This window comes from Osmerus eperlanus, chromosome 12, assembly GCF_963692335.1.
Source record: "Osmerus eperlanus chromosome 12, fOsmEpe2.1, whole genome shotgun sequence".
Classification (NCBI taxonomy): domain Eukaryota; kingdom Metazoa; phylum Chordata; class Actinopteri; order Osmeriformes; family Osmeridae; genus Osmerus; species Osmerus eperlanus.
In genome coordinates, this window is record NC_085029.1 from 8,414,721 (window position 1) to 8,433,456 (window position 18,736).

At 51.8% G+C, this 18,736-nt stretch overlaps 1 protein-coding gene across 2 annotated transcripts in view; it reads right to left on the reverse strand.

Moving 5' to 3' along the window:
- The window catches only part of kif19 (kinesin family member 19), a 30,623-nt gene that overhangs the window by 1,649 nt on the left and 10,238 nt on the right, over positions 1–18,736 (reverse strand). For both annotated transcript variants that reach the window (XM_062475301.1, XM_062475300.1), the window contains 16 exons: positions 11,019–11,129; positions 10,845–10,932; positions 9,768–9,904; positions 7,027–7,152; positions 6,535–6,729; positions 5,054–5,200; positions 4,834–4,956; positions 4,522–4,678; positions 4,088–4,262; positions 3,601–3,799; positions 2,946–3,216; positions 2,582–2,703; positions 2,334–2,491; positions 1,400–1,505; positions 692–815; positions 105–496 (listed from right to left, as the gene is read on the reverse strand). In XM_062475301.1, coding sequence (XP_062331285.1) covers positions 105–496; positions 692–815; positions 1,400–1,505; positions 2,334–2,491; positions 2,582–2,703; positions 2,946–3,216; positions 3,601–3,799; positions 4,088–4,262; positions 4,522–4,678; positions 4,834–4,956; positions 5,054–5,200; positions 6,535–6,729; positions 7,027–7,152; positions 9,768–9,904; positions 10,845–10,932; positions 11,019–11,129 — 2,631 coding nt within the window. The remainder of the gene's footprint in view (positions 1–104; positions 497–691; positions 816–1,399; positions 1,506–2,333; positions 2,492–2,581; positions 2,704–2,945; positions 3,217–3,600; positions 3,800–4,087; positions 4,263–4,521; positions 4,679–4,833; positions 4,957–5,053; positions 5,201–6,534; positions 6,730–7,026; positions 7,153–9,767; positions 9,905–10,844; positions 10,933–11,018; positions 11,130–18,736) is intronic.

An 18,736-nucleotide genomic window follows, 5' to 3' on the forward strand; every position in this document is an offset into this window, starting at 1 on the left:
GATTCAAATAGTATACGCGTTAAGTTTAGTTTGCCCATAGGGAACTGTAGTTCACAATCCAAAGCCAATGACATCAGCCAGTGGATCAAAAAACAAACACTCACCGCCTGGCCGGTGACCTCGAACGAGCGGGAACGCCTCTTCCTGCGACGGGTTTCGAAATCCTGATCCCGGGGGGTGGGGATCTTGGGGGCGGGTTGGGCGCGGTGGCGCGGGCGTGTCCAGGGGCCCTGGGGCCCGGGGCCCTCGCCGGTGCTGCTGGACAGATTGTCGTCAGAGGTGGCGTGTCGCAGCTCTGGGCTGGGCTGCCGGCCGTAGCGCAGGGCCGGGCCCCTGGGGGGCGCCTCGCTCAGGGACAGACTGCTCTTCTGCTTCTTGGGGTCCAGGGGCGAGGGGGGAGGGGGCAGCCGGAGGGCGTCCACCTCCAGGGCTTTGGAGCGTCGGCGGGCGGCCTTCACCGCGATGCTTTGGACGCCTTTCAGGATCTGCTGCCTCTCTGCGGAGTTGAATCAGATTTGACCAGACCAAACACGGCTTATACCAACAGTTCTTCCTCGGGTACAGTTCAAATCCAAAACACTGGTTTCCACGCTACCTAGCCATCAATCTTTAAATAAGTCTTTAATTTCCTCCGTCCGTCCCCTTTTCCTGTATCTCCGTGGGGAGTGACGGTTGGGGCGGAGTCTCTTACCCTTGCGTGAGAGGGGGACATCGGCGCCCGTCTCGCTGCTCTCGGGGGAGGAGTCCAGATGGCTGCTGACGCTGTGGCTCAGGTGGTTGTAGCTCAGGGCGCTCTCTGGGGCGGAGGGCTGCAGCTTGAGAGCACACGTCACGGAGGGTTACAACCACACACAGAGTGTAATCACCACACACAGAGTAATCACCACACACAGAGTAATCACCACACACAGAGTAATCACCACACACAGAGTAATCACCACACAGAGTGTAATCACCACACACAGAGTAATCACCACACAGAGTGTAATCACCACACACAGAGTAATCACCACACAGAGTGTAATCACCACACACAGAGTAATCACCACACAGAGTGTAATCACCACACAGAGTGTAATCACCACACACAGAGTAATCACCACACAGAGTGTAATCACCACACACAGAGTAATCACCACACACACAGAGTAATTACCACACACAGAGTAATCACCACACACAGAGTAATTACCCCACACACAGAGTAATCACCACACACACAGAGTTACAACCACACACACAGAGTAATCACCACACACAGAGTAATCACCACACACGCAGGGTTACAACCACACACACAGAGCAATCACCACACACACAGGATTACAACCACTCCACATGTTTTATCATATGAAACCCTAGTTCCCCAGGGCAGGTTCATGTCCCAGGTGGGCCTCACCTCCCGGTTGCCCTGGCCGTTGATGTGGATGGGAGGTGGTGTCATCACCACCGACTGCTTCATCTGTCGGGCGTGAGGGCTGTTCTTGAACATGCGGTTGTTGTCCCTGTGTGCGAGAGGAGAGCTTTGTCGACAGACGCCCTCGACAGAGACGGAGGCGCTGTGTTTGGGTGCAGTGGTTCCCAACCTGGGGTCCATGCCCCCCTCTAGGGGGTGCCAGAGTTCACAGGGGGGGAGGGGGGGGGGCACGTGATCTCATTTGCTTTGAGGTCAAATGTGCATAAAATGTTCCACTATAATTGAATCGTAAAATGTATACATTTTAAAATGTCTTTAAAAATCATATGCTTGCATTGCCAAGTCCAATCTAAAAAAGAATAATAATGGCAGAGAAACGTAAAAGCGGTAATTCCCCGGAAAAACCGTGTGTGCACGTCAACGACCAGCATTCAATCAGTTTCAGCTAGCAGCTCGTTCTTCCTGCAGTCAGATCATCAGTATTTTAGGGGAAGGTTAGGGAATCAGGCTAGTAATCAGAAGGTTGCCGGTTCGATTCCCGGCTGTGCAAAATGACGTTGTGTCCTTGGGCAAGGCACTTCACCCTCCTTGCCTCAGGAGGAATGTCCCTGTACTTACTGTAAGTCGCTCTGGATAAGAGCGTCTGCTAAATGACTAAATGTAAATGTGTGTGTGTATAGGCTTACAGTATATTATAAACAAAGATAACCAGGGAGAACCAAAGAGAAAAAGAAAGAAAAACTATAATTGAAGATTTTTACCAATAAAGATTTTGAATGAATCACTTTATTTTTTCGGTGTGTGTGTGTGTGAGGGGGTGGAGGGGGGAGTCAGGGAGGGCTCTGCTTTTCTTCGGTAAAAGTAGGGGGGCTCCAAGGAAAACCACTGGTTTAGTGAACGGGGCCCAGGTTCTTACCCTACTGGCTCAGGTAGGATTGGGGGAAGGGTGTGTCGGCGGGCCCGCCCGCGCCTGTTGTCGGAGCCCATGGTTCGAATGCTCTCCTGGTCCGAGTCCAGCTCCGGCAGGTGGTCTCGGCCCTGGCAGGGCAGGGTGATCTTGGGCAGGGAGCCCTCCTGGAGGCAGCAAGGGGAAGGATTGAGCATGTGTGGTGGTGTGAGCTTATACGTGTATGTGTGTGTGTGTGTCTGTGTGTGCTTTCCTACCTTGTAGGTGCGCCCGGTTAACTTATCCAGGGCCATGGCTCGATTCAGGTTTCTCTCATCCAGCTCCCTCAAGTACATCTCGTACAGGTCCTGGAGGTGGGGTGGGACCAGGAGGCTGTTGTCTGCAACACACACACACACACACACGCACACACACACCAGGTTAGACTACTTTCTATAGGAGAACATAAAGGAGGACAAACACACGCCCTCTCTTCACTGGCTTCATGTGGAATGTTCAGCATTCTTTCTCCGAGGCAGGCGACCTAACCCAGGCCCGCTCGACAACACATCTCAACGACTTCCGCCGTAAAGCGAGGATGAGGAAGCGTTCGTTCACTGCGGGGGGGGACGGGGGACGCACCGTCGATGAACCGCCTCTGCTGCTGGATGATCTCGTCGCACAGGAGCCTGTGCTGCTCGTAGCGCTGCACCACAAAGTCCTTCTGGCGGATCACGTTGTCCTTGAGCAGGGCGTGCGACTGCATCTCGGCGTTGCCGATCTCCAGCTCGTGGACCTTGCAGAGGAGGCCCAGCACCTCGCGCTGCTCCTCGGAGCTCACCCGGCGGGGCAGGAGCTCCTCCAGGCGCTGGGCGCGCTCCCGCAGCTCCAGGAAGCGGCGCTCCAGCGACGCCTGGTGGACAGGAGGAGGAACGGCGGGTGAGATGGGTTGTTGGTGACGGCGGCATGTCATGGTTTATGTTGTTCTGCTGTCAAAGGCTTTGCTGTACTTTTTTATGATGTATGAGTTTTTAAATGAATACAATTGATCAAATAAATGATCTACTTATAAAGATTACTTTTACGTTTATCGCACATGTTCATTTGGACATTTATTGATAGCCGTGAGAGTACAAAGATGAATAAATACAACATCTTGGTCTTGTTTGATAAGACAATTTCACAGAAGAACCACAAATGTGCTGCACCTTCATCCCATTACAATGCCACAGTGTGTGCTTGTGTTGCTGTCCGGCTCCCTCTAGAGGCCGAGGTTGTGGAGTGCAGACACACGCACCTTCTGCTTTAGGGTCTTTTTCTGTTCCGCCATGAGGGTGACCAGGGTCTCCCTGGCCATGGCCACCTGCTGGGTCTCAGTGCTGTCGGGCGGAGACTCTGGGGAGTCCGAGTCCTTCTCACTCTCGTCCTTGTTGAAGCTCTCCTTCCTCCTCTCGGCTCGCCACTTCTTCCTGCGACGGCTTCGCTCCTGCTCCCAGCTACGGAGGGCAAAACAACAAGAGCGGATGATGGTATTGTGTTCATGATTGTTTGTTCCTTTAACCCTGGACACCTGTGCTCTTGGGGGAAACAGACCAGATTATGTGAGGAGAATTTGGCTCAGGCCAGACACAAGGCCTCGTTTGACAGGAAATAGTTCTATTGCTGAAATAAGCCAGACCTTTCATTTGGGTCATAAGTCATAGCCAGGCATTATGGCTCAAAAATATTTAGGTCCAGAGCCAACAATGTGCAGGGTAATCACAACTTTCTCTTGGGACACTGACTCGGTGACGGTGTGCAGGTGTTTGGACATGTCCAGCTGGATCTCCATGTTGCTGTTCTCCAGCTCCATCAGGCTCTTCCTGATCTCCATCTGCTGGCGGAAGGCGTCCAGGAGCTGTTCCCTCAGCTGGTCCATCTCAGCCCGGCTCTGCTGGCTGGAATGAGCCTGCACCTCCGCTATGGAGAGGAGGGGAGAGGAGAGAGGGGAGAGGAAGGGAGGAGAGGGGAGAGTAGGGGACAGGAGAGGTGAGTAGGGGAGATAAGAAGGGGACAGTCAAACACAAACGCGTCCTCGTGCTGTCCTCGCTGTTGTCACCGACGAGGTCATCGATTTCCAAGGATTTGGACGGTGAGGCTTAGGCGTAAACAAAGTTTGGGAACATCGTTGGACTGAGTGGCGGGAGAGGAGGGCAGCGAGCCAGGCTGGGGGAATTACCCTGGACGTGCCGGATGTCCGCGCGGTCAGAGCTCAGCTGGCGGCCGGCCTGGTCGGCGATCTTCTGCTTCAGGCGCAGGATCTCACTGCGCAGCTCGGAGATGATGTTCGTGTACTGAGCAATGTGGTAGGACACGTTCAGCAGGTTCCTCTTGACCTGCGGGGGTCGACCACAGGGCGAGCTGGTTTAGGAACCGGGCAACGGTGGAAGAAGGGACAGGGGTGGAGGAGGGGGGGGGAGAGGAGGAGGGAGGGGGGCTACTGGGGATGTAAAACATTTTTGGGGGGGTGAACACACAAAGCCGAGCTCACCCGCGTCCGGATGCTCTTGGCGCGGTCGGCGTAGGACAGAGTGTTCCGAGACTCCTCGAAGGCCAAGGAGGCGGGGCTGATGTGAGCGATCATCACCGTCCGGCTGTTCCCGCCCAGCGAGTCCTGCCAATCACAGACAAGTCAGGCCACGGCGAACAAGCCCTACGCTGACGCAGCGGAGGGAGGAAGGAATCGGTCAGTGGTGCGTTTGGGTTCTGACCTTTAGCAGGCGCGTCAGCTTGCTGTCCCGGTAGTTGACGTACTTGTTGCTGTGCTTCTCGCTCAAGGCGTTGATGCAGTTGCCCAATGCCAGGAGGGAGCGGTTGATGTGCGCCCCCTCTTTTAGCCTCTGACCCCTGTTTTGAGTCTGACAAAGAAAGAAAGAGAGAAAGAGAGCGGTCTTTGTCGTCAAAAGAAACCAGCTGGCGCTCCAAAACCAACAATAACATTCTCAACCAGCAGAGGGCGCTACATCTCTACATTTTTCCACCCTGTCCACCTGCCTGCCGTTGCCCTCCACAGCCTCCCACAGTATCCTTCACCAGGAGAAGCCCACACTCCACACGGCATCCACATCCAGACAGCACACAGCCCTGTCCTCCACAGCCCACAGACAAAGTCCCCTCAGCAGGGCTGATGAAACACTCTTTGTTCCCCATGAGCTTAAAGGACCGCATACTGGACGTCCAGGGAGGCCATATATCCACGTGAGCGGTTAACCTTTCAGTCTCCATGGTAAATAAGTGCTTTCTCCCTTTAGGCGTGATTTAATGTTTTTTTTTTCTCTCATGTTGTAAGGATTGTACGAGGAGGGGAGGGGGGGGATAGGAGGGGGATCTGACAACCTTAATAAAGATGGTAACGCAAAACATTCATCGTGAGTGGCATGTCAATGTGGATAACGAGGCCGGCCTTGATAATGTTTTGAGGAGCGGGGAGCAACAAATTGGACCAGCTAATTGTTCTTTTAAAGAAATTCCGCTGCCTTTAAAAGAGAAATTAACAAAGTAGCCTTTATGTCCACGTCTTTTACGGCATACACTGAACACATCAACACGCCGATTCCCATTGTTGACAGTCTTGGAATGACTCCATAAGTGTTCTATAAAACCATTGGAGTACCTAGTTACAGCAGGGCAACCATTTTGTAATCCCGACATAGAGAAGCTGATATCAAGTATCATGAGTTGCATAAGCCCTACAGAATGCAATAGACACATTATCCCTCCTAGGCCCCTTGTACTGCATGGAGACTTGGTATACTGTCGGGGGCCTCTAGGAACACCTCCCTGGTCTTATATGAAAACAACAGGAGGGGGTGTGAGTGTGTGTGAGCGAGCATGTGTGGGATTGACGGCAGAATGTATTGCAGAGGAGAAAGCACATCTCTCTCTCTCTCTCTCTCTCTCTCTCTCTCTCTCTCTCTCTCTCTCTCTCTCTCTCTCTCTCTGTCACGCACACACACCTGACCCATGGAGCTCTGGAACCCTGGCACGTGCCCATGCTAGTGGCTGTACTCTACTCTCTGTCGGTGAGACAGAGAGACCTCTCACGTAACGGGCTCACAGAAGGAGAGAGAGACACATGCACCAAAACACACACACACACACACACAGCCCTCGGATCCTCCCAAACGTGCATCCAGCCAACCGCAAACACACCTTCAACACGGGCCCCTAATTCCCCCCCATGAGCCGTTACCTGCGAGGCTCGCTCGGAGCCGGCCAGGTCGATCATGAAGAGGCGGGCGAAGCGGACCTCCTGCAGCACGTCTGGAGAGCGGCTCTGCTGCCTCACGGCCACCTGCAGCACGGCGTGGGAGCGGGACGACGTCTGATTGGCCGCCGTGGGCTCCTGGGTGCGCTGCTTGTTCCCTTTCATCAGCAGTTCCATGATCTGACGCGCGCACACACACACACACACACACACACGTATATAATTGTAACGCGAGCTAGCCTAGTCGTCAATCAGAAGACGCCGTGCAAGGCTTGCTGAGGGAACAATTTTAGTTTTGATTCGCTGATGGCACTGTTGAGGCAGTTGGGAAAAGTCAGTATTCATGCATTTATCGCATTCTATTCTGTTAACAAAATGGGTTTGTGTGTCTGTCTATGTGAGTGTGAGTGTGTGTGTGTGCATTTGCATTTCCATGCTCGTGCATATGAGCTGATATCAGAGTTGGGGGTTGCTCACCTCGCGCGCATTGATGGTGGACACCTCGGTGATGCCCGCCACCTGGATCTCCCCCTTGGAGTCCTCTCTGAGGTCCAGGAAGCCCAAAGACGGGTTCAGAAGGTCCCGGATCATCTCGTTGTAGATCTAGAGGAACAAGGAAGCAACGCAGGGTAGATGTAAACACACAACCGCCTCCGCAATCCCTACACACGGGGTATTCCAACACCACTGTCACCGTTTAGTGGCAGCTCACTTTGGGTCCGTGTAAGTATTTTTTGAAGTTGTTTGTTTAAGAAGGTGTTTAATCCACGGAGCAGGGTAAACAACTCATTCAGACTTCGTGGCCTTCAGGGTAGAGCTCAAAATAGAGACCAAACACGGCCGTCTGTTATTTGAGCAGCTCTGCCTTGTGAGGTTCTGTCAGCAGAAAGGCAGGTTCCTCTCAAGATAAGATCATCTGGGGTAGACTGTGATTCTTGGTGGGGAGCCCACTACCCCCCCGCCCAAAGTGTCAGGTGGAAGGGGACATCCCAACCTTGCCGCCAGGAAACTGAGAGACGGAGGAGAGGCGGATGGGATTAACAGTGTATCCGCTGTTAGAGAGTGGAGGACTCGTAATTCGCTTCCCTGAATGACCCTGCTCGCTAACTGAGCTAACCCAGACCCAGCCCCTACAGGTGGGCCAATTCAGATGGAAAACAGGGCATTTTATCGGGTTGTTCTTTCCATCCCTATGAAGGGCAGGGAAAAAAAGACATATCCTCTGGTTAAGGGAGGGAAGCATAACAGATGGGAGAGAGTGTCCGTTTATAGAAGAAGACATTTTTGTATATTTTTTATTGTCCAACAGCGCAATACGCGCGCTGGGGGCAGTGACACGTAATATCGGTCAAATGCGGATTTGAGTTTCTGTGTATGGATGTGTGCGTGTGTGCGTGTGAAAGTGAGAAAGCCACACGAAGCAGCATCTGGCGTGACGGTGAGCAGGAGGAGATGTGTATGCATGGCCGGGCAGGGCCGTAAAACACCTAAGCTCTTTGTGGAGGGAGTTCAGTGGCAACCAATCGCTCCCTAGAAACGGCAAACACACACGTCACAGACACAGCTCCAGGGCAAGCTAAGCTAGGACCACAGACCAGACTAGGACCACAGACCAGACTAGGACCACAGGACCAGACTAGGACCACAGACCAGACTAGGACCACAGACCAGACTAGGACCACAGGACCAGACTAGGACCACAGGACCAGACTAGGACCACAGACCAGACTAGGACCACAGGACCAGGCTAGGACCACAGGACCAGACTAGGACCACAGACCAGACTAGGACCACAGGACCAGACTAGGGCTACAAGACCAGACTAGGACCACAGACCAGACTAGGACCACAGACCAGACTAGGGCTACAAGACCAGACTAGGACCACAGACCAGACTAGGACCACAGACCAGACTAGGACCACGGGCCAGCTTAGAACACATGTTACAACTCACGGAAGAGACCCTTGCATTGGATCTCATGATCCGCATCTCTCTACCCAACAGCTCAAACAGTCCAGAAAACTGGTGGTGGAAACACATGTCTTCCCAGTGTGTCTTTTCGCTGTCTCACGCCACACTCCCCCTCGCTCTTTAGAAAGACATGATTGGTGATTGTACACAAACAAAAATGTGTTCACTGTGCATCTCTCCCACATCTGACGATGAATAGAGGAGTGCTCTTTTCATGCTCTGTTCTTCATTAAAACATGTCCGTCATCTGTCTTTCTCTTGCTTTCTTTCACTCGCTCTCCGGCTCTCTCTCTCTCTCCTCCCTTGAGCTGTCAGACTGAACAAGTTAAAATGATGCCGTCTGAGTCACTAGTCTTTGTGGTCCACTGTTATATCCCCATCCCGAGTTTTCTAAAGGAAGAAAATTGTTTTTATTCTATTCATGCGTGACAAGATGGCTGCCGCTTGCTGGGTCTGAGCTGTTGTTTCTTATAAGATACCAGAGGGGAAAATACTAAAACAACATAGAAACTTGAACATGTCCAAGGTCCTGTAAGAGAAAAAGAATCGAGTTGAACATGTGTCTACTTACAAACCCCCCTGAATTCCTCTTTTAATTCCATTACATGAATAGCGTTAGTCTAATCCAAAAGTAATGGAGCAAACACAATTCCAAGTCTTCCTTAATGTCATTAACACTGTTTAGTTTTGTCCTCTGCTTTTAATTCCATTAAAAGGATTTAGCAATCAAGCATGATGTGTTCACCAACACAGTGGCTGTTTGTTAATGAAGACGACCATTGCCAGTGTCAATATTGTCCCAGTCCACACAGACTCAGGTCTGGGTTTGCTATAACTCCCCAAACAATCAATTATTCTATCACACAGTCACTGAGATAATCTCTCAGCCAACCAGACACCAACTGGACTCAACCAATGAGAGTTCATTGGCAGATAGGCAGACAACATAGAATGTTACTGGCCAGTGGTTAGCAACAGTTTTATCAGTGATGGATCTTCTTATTGACAGTAATAATCTTATCAGATAAAGTGGGCTTGTGTATCTGGGCGGTGGCCCTTTATGGGCAATTCTTAACACATGACAACCAGTCATGATCTTCACCTCTGATGAACTCGGCTAGGAAGAGAGCGTGTGTGTGTGTGTGTTTCAGTGTGTGAGAGGGAGCGGCATGTGTGGTCAGGTTTGATTGGTTTTATTCTATCTTTGATTTGGTTTTTCGTAATATTTTCACGAAAGCGGACTCACCTCCAGGTAGGACATGGAGACGCTGTACTGCATGTCATCGCTGGTCTCCTCAATGGCGCGGAACAGGTCGTTCAGAGTACGTACATAGATCCCTGGTTCCTTGTCTGTCCCCAACATTGTATACGTCTTCCCACAACCTACATAGAGACACACACACACACACACACGCCACAAATGAGTCAACAGCTATTACAGCTAGTCAAGCTTGATTCTCTGAAAAGCATGGCTCTTGGGTCTTGGTTAGAGACCTTATCTCTGGGACCGTTTTACAGACAAACACACAAACACACACACAGGCACACAGAGGACTGACATCCCTGAGTTTACTTCTACATGAGCAGACATGAAGAGTGAGGAGTTTTATGACTTCTGTGCAATGAACAATTGAAGGTAAAGGAAGAGGTTGGAGGAAGAGGAGGGGGAGGAAGAGGAGGGGGAGGGAAGGAGGAAGGGAGGGAGGGAGGGGGGGAGGGAGGGAGGGGGAGGATGGCATGAGCGAGAGAGGGCTGGACAGAGCTACGGCACAGTAGCAGGAAGAGATTCCAGTTGGGGAAAGGCCTGGTCTGCTGTTGCCGTCTGCGCTCGACATCCACAGGTGTCACCCATGACAACACCTCCCTCTCTCACCTCCCCATTAAAAAACCAGGAGGACTCCTTGACATCAGCTTCCCGTCTCACTGAGGAAATCCACAGACCGGGCCAATTAGCCCGGTCTGTGGACAGGCTTTCATCAAAACAGCGGGAGATGATATGGATTGTGACTGGAATCCTTCGACGGATATTAGGACAACAGGAAGTGAGCTGGGTAGTCGGTGTGTGGGGGGATGAATTAGCCCTCAAGGACATCCTCGCAGGCTGACAACCGAGGCTGGGGTGGAGCCTCAGAGGACGGGGGCTCGAGATAACAGGACGAGAAGGTCAGCTGCCCTCCACTTACTCCATTTACTCAGCAGTAATCGTACAGCAGGAGCATCAGCCGTGAAATTGAAGGCAGACAGTATGTGAAAGTGGGTCGCTGTGTGAACAAGCAGTCGGGACGTATCGCACACACAACACACACACACAATACACACACACCTGTGGGTCCGTAAGCGAAGACAGTGGCATTGTAGCCTGAGATGAGGCCCTCAATCAGGCCCTTGGTGGTGGAGCGATACACTTCCTCCTACGCGGGAACAGAGGAGAACGACGTTAGCGACATTGCGGGCCGGCGAACGACGTCTCGAACGCACTCCGGAGCCATCCTCTCACCTGATTGGCTGAGAAGTCGAACGCCACATCGAACATGTAGGTCTTCTCCCTGGAGCGGTTGGCACGCAGGATATCGTCGGGGTCCTCCATAGGGTCCCTGAGAACCACCATCTAAGAGAGAGAGAGAGAGTGGGAGGGGCAGAGAGAGAAGGAGTTTAACGATTGGCCATTAGGCAACGTACAACCATCTCTCAACGTTTGTTGGCAGCAGCTGGATGTTCTTATCGCACAGCAGCAGGGCTCGTCAACCATATGGCCTCTGCATCGACCAAGCATCCTCCGAACACTTAACCCTTGTGCTGCCTTCGGGTCACATGACCCAAAGGTTCACAACGAACCATCGTTGTGTTTACCCAATTTTACCCAATACAAAAACAAATAAATAGCATTTTCTTTTAACCTTCACAATGTGGGGGGTCTGAGACAGCCCGACGGTTAAAAGAAAACGTTTTTGTATGCGGTAAAGTTGTTGCAATACGACGGTGGGTCACAATGACTGATGGGTCAGAATGACCCGAAGATATCACAAGGGTTAAAGGCCCCCCCTCGACCCTCAACCATGAATGTATGCTGACGGTCGCCCACGGCTCCTAACGACCATCTGGCCCCAACGTGAACCCCGCAGACGCACACGCGGGCAGGACGGACGCCATGTCCAGCAGGCGTGACGAAGGCAGGCAGGGATGATTTAAGGGATGACAGTCCCCTTTTTAGCCACCCTGCTCACGGGGACGAGTACAAAAGACCTGACGTCGGCGAGAGTGTCACCGCCGCCTCGACAGCACTCCCCCCCCCTGAACACAGAGAGATTGACAGAGGCCATTGTGTCCTCCATGGCATTTACCGGGGAGAGAGAGATAGGCCGGAGCCATCATCCACAATCATTCCTGACGAACAACCCCACTTAAGGCCATTCAGACCCAGGCTCGCTTTCAACGAAGGTCTGCAGGGGCTGTACAAAAAGGGAACAGCATGTTGTCGGGCTGTAATAACCATAATAATGATGACGACTCATTCAATTACACCGGGGGGGAGGGAGAAATGGCGAGGCGGAGATATTTATTCACCTCGCTAAGTGCTGGAGAGTGGGGACCGAGTTCCCTTCACCTCCGCCACCGATGAGGAAACTTTGCCCGGCCAGCAGGACGCTAACGAACGCGACGCTTGGGACTCGGAACGCGGCTCTCAAATATTCACCGGGGGGGGACGGGGTCGAAACGCCGCGCTGCGTTCACCGCGCGCGCGAGGGGGGGGGCGGGGGAGCGGCGCGCGAGGGGGGCGAGACGCGCGGACTCGGCTCGTTTGATGACACCCCCCCCCCCCCCCATCCCCCCCCTCCAGTGCCAGGCCGCTCACTTTGAAGCCCCTCGATTGAAATTCAAGAGGCGAGATCTGACTTTTAAACACATACTAATTACGGAGGGCGGGGGGGGGGGGGGGGGACTGAGCTCGTAATCAGCACACGTCGGAGAGGAGAGAGGGAACAGTGAGGACCTGAGAGAGGGACAGATGCCCAGAGCATTTTTTAGGGGCACTGCAAGGAAGAGAGAGAGAGAGAGTGGATTGGAACCAAGGGGCCCTGCGGTAAGGCCCGAGGCTACAAGGTGTGCACACGTGGCCGGTGAGCCACATGGGTCGGCTTTTCAACAGCGCTCGTCTTTGTCCTCTCTTTACAACCCTTCTTTTCTCTGTCACTAATGGTGGCGAGAGAGAGGAGGTGAAACAGGAGAGCAGAAGAAGACTGGATTGTGTTTGAGACCGCCGAGGGTCTGGCCAGGAAGTCTGACAAGTATCAGGTCGTGACAGGGGCTGATGACTGCAATGCTAAATACATGTTCTTCTCTGACCTTCTAAAACCAGTGTACACACACACACACGCACACACTCAAACAGCGATGACGTACCAACTCAGTTCAGGTTTCTCAGGAAACAGGCTGTTGTAAGCGACCAAGTGGGTGTCTGTGGCCAGGGTCGGGGCCAGGGCCAGAGTCAGGGTGTCCTGGGTATGTGACCAGGCCAGGGGAGAGACTTCCACAAGAGTATCACTCCATCTCTCTGCTCGGTGTCTCCTGCCACACCACATAACCTGCGTGTGTGTGTGCGCGTGTGTGTCTGTGTGTGTGCACCATTGTGTGTTTTGAGAGAGGGCTTTTGCACAGACGAGCATATGCATCTTTCCAGCCATGTGTGGGATTAATCGAAGGATTAACCACTGGCAAATCCTAATCGGTATAGAGACGGTCTTCCCCTATATTACCTTTTTAATATCTTATACATTATAATATATACAGTTTTTTTTCTTCATATTAATACAATGATTGACATCAATTATTTTCTTGCAGTTATGTCTCCTTTTGAGTGTATTGCCCCAGTCCCTGTGCTTAGACAGGGACGAAAGCTGCCAGGGCCATATGAAACATGAGACAAGTTCTGCTTTGTGCATTCATCTGCCTTCTTGTCCCAATGCCAGCTGTTGTTTCCTATCGCAACCTTCTCTCTGCGTTCATTACGAAAATGAGCTTTCTGACCTTCATGTTGCAGCATACCATTTCCGTGGTTTTGATCTATTCATAATTCGGAGTCCTATTTCTTGTCTGGTGTTATTTTTTCTTCCCTCCGCTGACTGATAAACGTGTTTAAACTCCAGAATGTAGACAGAAGACATACCTTTGGTGGAAACAGATCTTTCCACCAAAACAGACTTTTTCCCTTCCACACATGCCAAACACCCTGTAGGCACACAGCCTGAAAGACTGGGGATGTGGGTAGCTCAGTAATAAAAGATGTAGGACAGTTATGCGAGGAACAGTAGGACATGGACCATTCCTAAGTTAATAAAAAGAAAGTATTGACTGGCTGGGTTGGCACAAGATAAGATATCCATGTATAGTATGCCCTACAGAGATCTGTTGATCCCTACAGAGCGTTGTGTTTGAAGTGTCCTCCGGCCAATCAGCTTGGGTCCAGATGTCTTGGGAGTGATTGGGAGCACCAGTTTCACATCATTGGGACTGTGTAGCTATGGATACAAACATTGACCTTTCACATGCACACAATATCCTTTCATCCTCAACCAGCAGGTCTGGACAAGCAGGGCGGCCGAAGGCTTGGCTGACCACATGGGAAGGGGCATGTACACTCCCACACTGTGTAAAGTCTGGCCTTGACAGAGCTAGTCAGCAGATAAGGTGGTAGTTCTGTGGTGGTCGTCAGTCTCAACCCAGCCCACATCACCACAAAAAGCTACAGGTGAAAGTGGAAGGACAATAAGCAATCAGTTCTCCATCCATTCCCTGATCTGCCCAGCGATGGACAACTGCACAGCAACCGAACCGCAAACAAACCGGACACAATACGTGCTACCCCCCCCCCCCCCCCCCCCTCCCAATCAAATATTACAGATGACTTCATAGTTGATGTTAACCAACCCAACTGACAAAGCAGTGGGTAAACAGTGTATGTGTGTATTGTGGCACCATTGTCCAGCGGTAGTAAAGTACACACACAAACAGTCCAGTACAGTTCACTGCCGTTCAGTCCTCAATCACACTGAGGCGACAACCAAGACCCAAGGTACACCAGCCTGACTGCCAACCTGCTTTCCCAGAGAACAGCGTATTATTCTGCCATTGTCAGGGACAGGTGTTCCCCCCGCTGAGCATATTCTCAAGCCCAGTGGAGATAACAGATGACATGGGGGTTGTCAAGGTACGATTTCCCCACTGCGCAAATGGCCGGGCCTGTATGTCTGCTTTAACCAGTGGCCTGGCTTCACTTCCCCTCACTCCTGACTTATTGATGCCCCCAACGAAGGACACGTCAGTCGGCTGGACGCAAACAGGGCACGGGGCCCGACAAACACATGCACACACACGCGCGCGCCGCGTGCTGAAATGGAAAGCAATTTCCTGCTCGACGGCCCAGACAAAGTAACGTCTTTCTTTTCCTCAGGGTGCCAAGCGGCAACAATAGATGTCAAACCCGCATAGCCGCCGCTCAGTTAAACGCGAGGCTCGAGACAGCTTCCGAACACAAAGGGCGGGAGCGTGAATTTAGACACCGGCAAGCATAAAGAAAGAATAAACGGGAGCGAGAAGCTTTTTGAAATATTAATGCCGAGGCATGGCACCCATCACCTCAAGTCATAACAACAGCTTGCTTATGCAGCGACATGAAACCAATTAGTTAGATGGTGTTATTCCGACACTATAAAAAGCGATGGGGGCGGGTGGCACGGATCATGATCCTCAAGGCTGATAGGGTTTCTCACCGACGGCCCCGGCGGTTCTGCCGTCGGGCCGCGACGCTGACTGGAGTGGCGCCCCGTGCCGGTGCCACCGAGACGAGCTCCATAATTGAAGGCCTGGGTGTGGTTTCACCTGCCTGGTGCTCTCTGGTTCTCTGACCCCTTCCCATTCAGAGACACACACACACACTCATGCCAAGTACTGCACACTCATGCGGGTATTGAGGCGGGTACACGTCTCCACATGAACACGAAACGTTATCGGATGGAGGTATTGATGACGTGAGAAATATTCAAGGTAATAAATGTATAGGCTTCCAACTTCAACCAGGTGGTTGTGTCACAAACTGGTAATGGACATGCATTCATCTCATTAAGATATAGCAAAAGCACTGAGTGCAGCTTAAGGGGGTGACAGAGCTTAAGCCGTGTGATGCTGACATGGCTCTCCCACCAGGCCCAGGTCCAGACCCTGATAACCCAGTGCTGGTGACGAGGAGCATCCTGTAAACATCCTAACCAGAGGATTACACTCATCCCCTTCCCAGAAGTGCACAGGCCACAGTAGTAATCAGCCCCCTCTAAGGACATCAGCTCATGAGAGAGAGAGAGAGAGAGAGAGAGAGAGAGAGAGAGAGAGAGAGAGAGAGAGAGAGAGAGAGAGAGAGAGAGAGAGAGAGAGAGAGAGAGAGAGAGAGAGAGAGAGAGAGAGAGAGAGAGAGAGAGAGAGAGAGAGAGAGAGAGAAGGACGGGCAGACAGACAGACAGACAGGCAGACAGACGGGCAGGCAGGCAGGCAGGCAGGCAGGCAGGCAGAGGAATGGTTTGCCACATATGTGGGATAGAACACGCTTTTAACACGCTACACCGGATAGTGATGAGTCCCAGACAACCACGTGGCATGGAAGAGAAGGTGATGGAAGAACACTGATCATGTAGAGCAGGAACAGATGGGCAGGGGGTCTGACTCCAGGAGATATCTCTATGCATGTGGAGGGATTGCGTTGCGCTAACGGGTTTTGGGACACGTATGTACCTGGGGTTTAGTGCTTGTTTGTGTAGAAGCGGCTGAGCATGCATGGTGGAGATAAAGAATAAAAGGGTGTGTGTGTGTGTGTGTGTGTCCGTGTGGTGACACCATCCCCTTCTAATCCTCTCCCCCATGGCGACTCACGGGTTGCCATAGCAGCGGGGAGGTGGGCATGGCACCCCTCTCAGTGGAGGCGCACACAGACAGACGCCTGTTGCCATTAGGCTAATGATGAGGAGGGGTGGGCCATCTGGAAGGCAGTCTGAGGCCCCGTGGAGAGAGGGGCCAGTAACTCACACCGCTCAAAGGCGCCCAGCAGCTGTCCTTAGCTGCGAGTAACACACACACACACACACACACAAATACACACCAAAACAGACACTGGTTTAGAGGTACATGGGGGATTATCTTCATCTTCCAGTTGGAGTCTCTCCAGCCCTCCTTCTCTATCTATCTTCTCATCTTCGGGATGCTCTCCTCCTAAAGACCTATCACTGCGCTCTCGCTCGTTTGCATGCGTGCGTGTGTGTGTGCGCGCGCGTGCACGTGTAACAGGTGTCATTGGGTCGCTCGTCAGCATCGCCCACCTGCAAACTCCGCGGTTGGATCGCAGGGTCCTCTGAGTCACAAACGTTACGACTACCTTTCATAAACAAGGCTTCAGCTAGGCTACTGAAAAGCTAGCAGTTCGAGGGGCATGAGTGGGCGGTATTTATACTGAGGAATGAGGATAACCAGTTCAGCTTGTTACATGTGTGCGCATCTTGCCACATAACCTTTACCCAGTTCTCTATGATGTCACGCCTGGTGCCACAAGTCGTGACATCAAACCGTCAGAGCCTGTTTAAGAGGTAATCTGTCGAACACGTTATGAAATCGTGAAAAAATCCAGGACCTTTACCTGGCAACCTTTACCTGGCAACCCTTTCAGAGCACAATCCGAACTAGAACTAGAAACCCCCATCCCCCTCTCCTCCCCATCCTTCCCCGAACCCCAACAATGGTATATCCCGTTTCAGGGGCTCTCCATTCTAGCTGCACTGCTGTGGACCGGACCGTGTACCCGATACAGGGTGCTTAGTTGCAGCTCAGTCACTCTTTTGCCCCTGCGCTTACGTAAGCAGTCTACTGTCCGTCTGTGTCAGAGGGATCAGAGATCATACACGTGCACACACACACCCATGAACACAGAGGCCTTCAGGCACACACACACACACACACACACTGCTGCAATAGGATCACTGACCACTTAGGCAACCAGAGGTCTCAGAAGGTCAGGACATGGAGGGTGAGACAGGCTCTCAGCCTCCATCTCTCTCGTTCTTTGAACACGTCTCCATTGTGAATGCTCGGCATACCGAGGTCTTGCTCCAAGCTGCAAACAGGTACATTCTCATCATAGAGAACGAGCCATTAAGTCATCATAGCAGTCATTATACTGTACCATTTCATTATACTGTACCAGTCATTAAAGTGTAAAAATTATCCTGCCATTCATTATACGGAACCAGTTATCATACCAGTCACAATGTACGGGTCATAAAACCAGTTATCCTACTGCATCAGGCATCATACCAGTCATTCTACTGTACTAGTAATTCATACCAGTCATCATACTGTACCAGCTATCATACCAGTCATTATACTGTACCAGCCATCATACCAGTCATTATACTGTACCAGCTATCATACCAGTCATTACACTGTACCAGCCATCATACCAGTCATTATACTGTACCAGCTATCATACCAGTCATTATACTGTACCAGCTGTCATACCAGTCATCATACTGTACCAGCTATCATACCAGTCATCATACTGTACCAGCTATCATACCAGTCATTACACTGTACCAGCCATCATACCAGTCATTATACTGTACCAGCCATCATACCAGTCATTATACTGTACCAGCTATCATACCAGTCATTATACTGTACCAGCCATCATACCAGTCATTACACTGTACCAGCCATCATACCAGTCATTACACTGTACCAGCCATCATACCAGTCATTACACTGTACCAGCCATCATACCAGTCATTATACTGTACCAGCCATCATACCAGTCATTACACTGTACCAGCCATCATACCAGTCCTTACACTGTACCAGCCATCATACCAGTCATTATATGAGCGAAGCAGGTTCAGGCATGGCACTCGGGCAGCGCGCGTCATATCACCCATCGCCGTGCTCTCAGCCCATAGGCTCAGCTCGGTAGGCGGCGATATAAAGACGCTCCATGCACGCACACGCATCGTCGTACCTGCTGTCTGCGCTGCTGCCACCCACCACCGTCCCCTTCTCCCCCATGTTGTCTGTCTGTGCTCCCTGTGGGGGATTGAACTCGTTGCTCCCTGCCTCAGGTCATACATGCTGCAGTGAAGGCAGGGAGCGCTTCCACATGTACATCCATTCCGCCAATGTAAAACCATT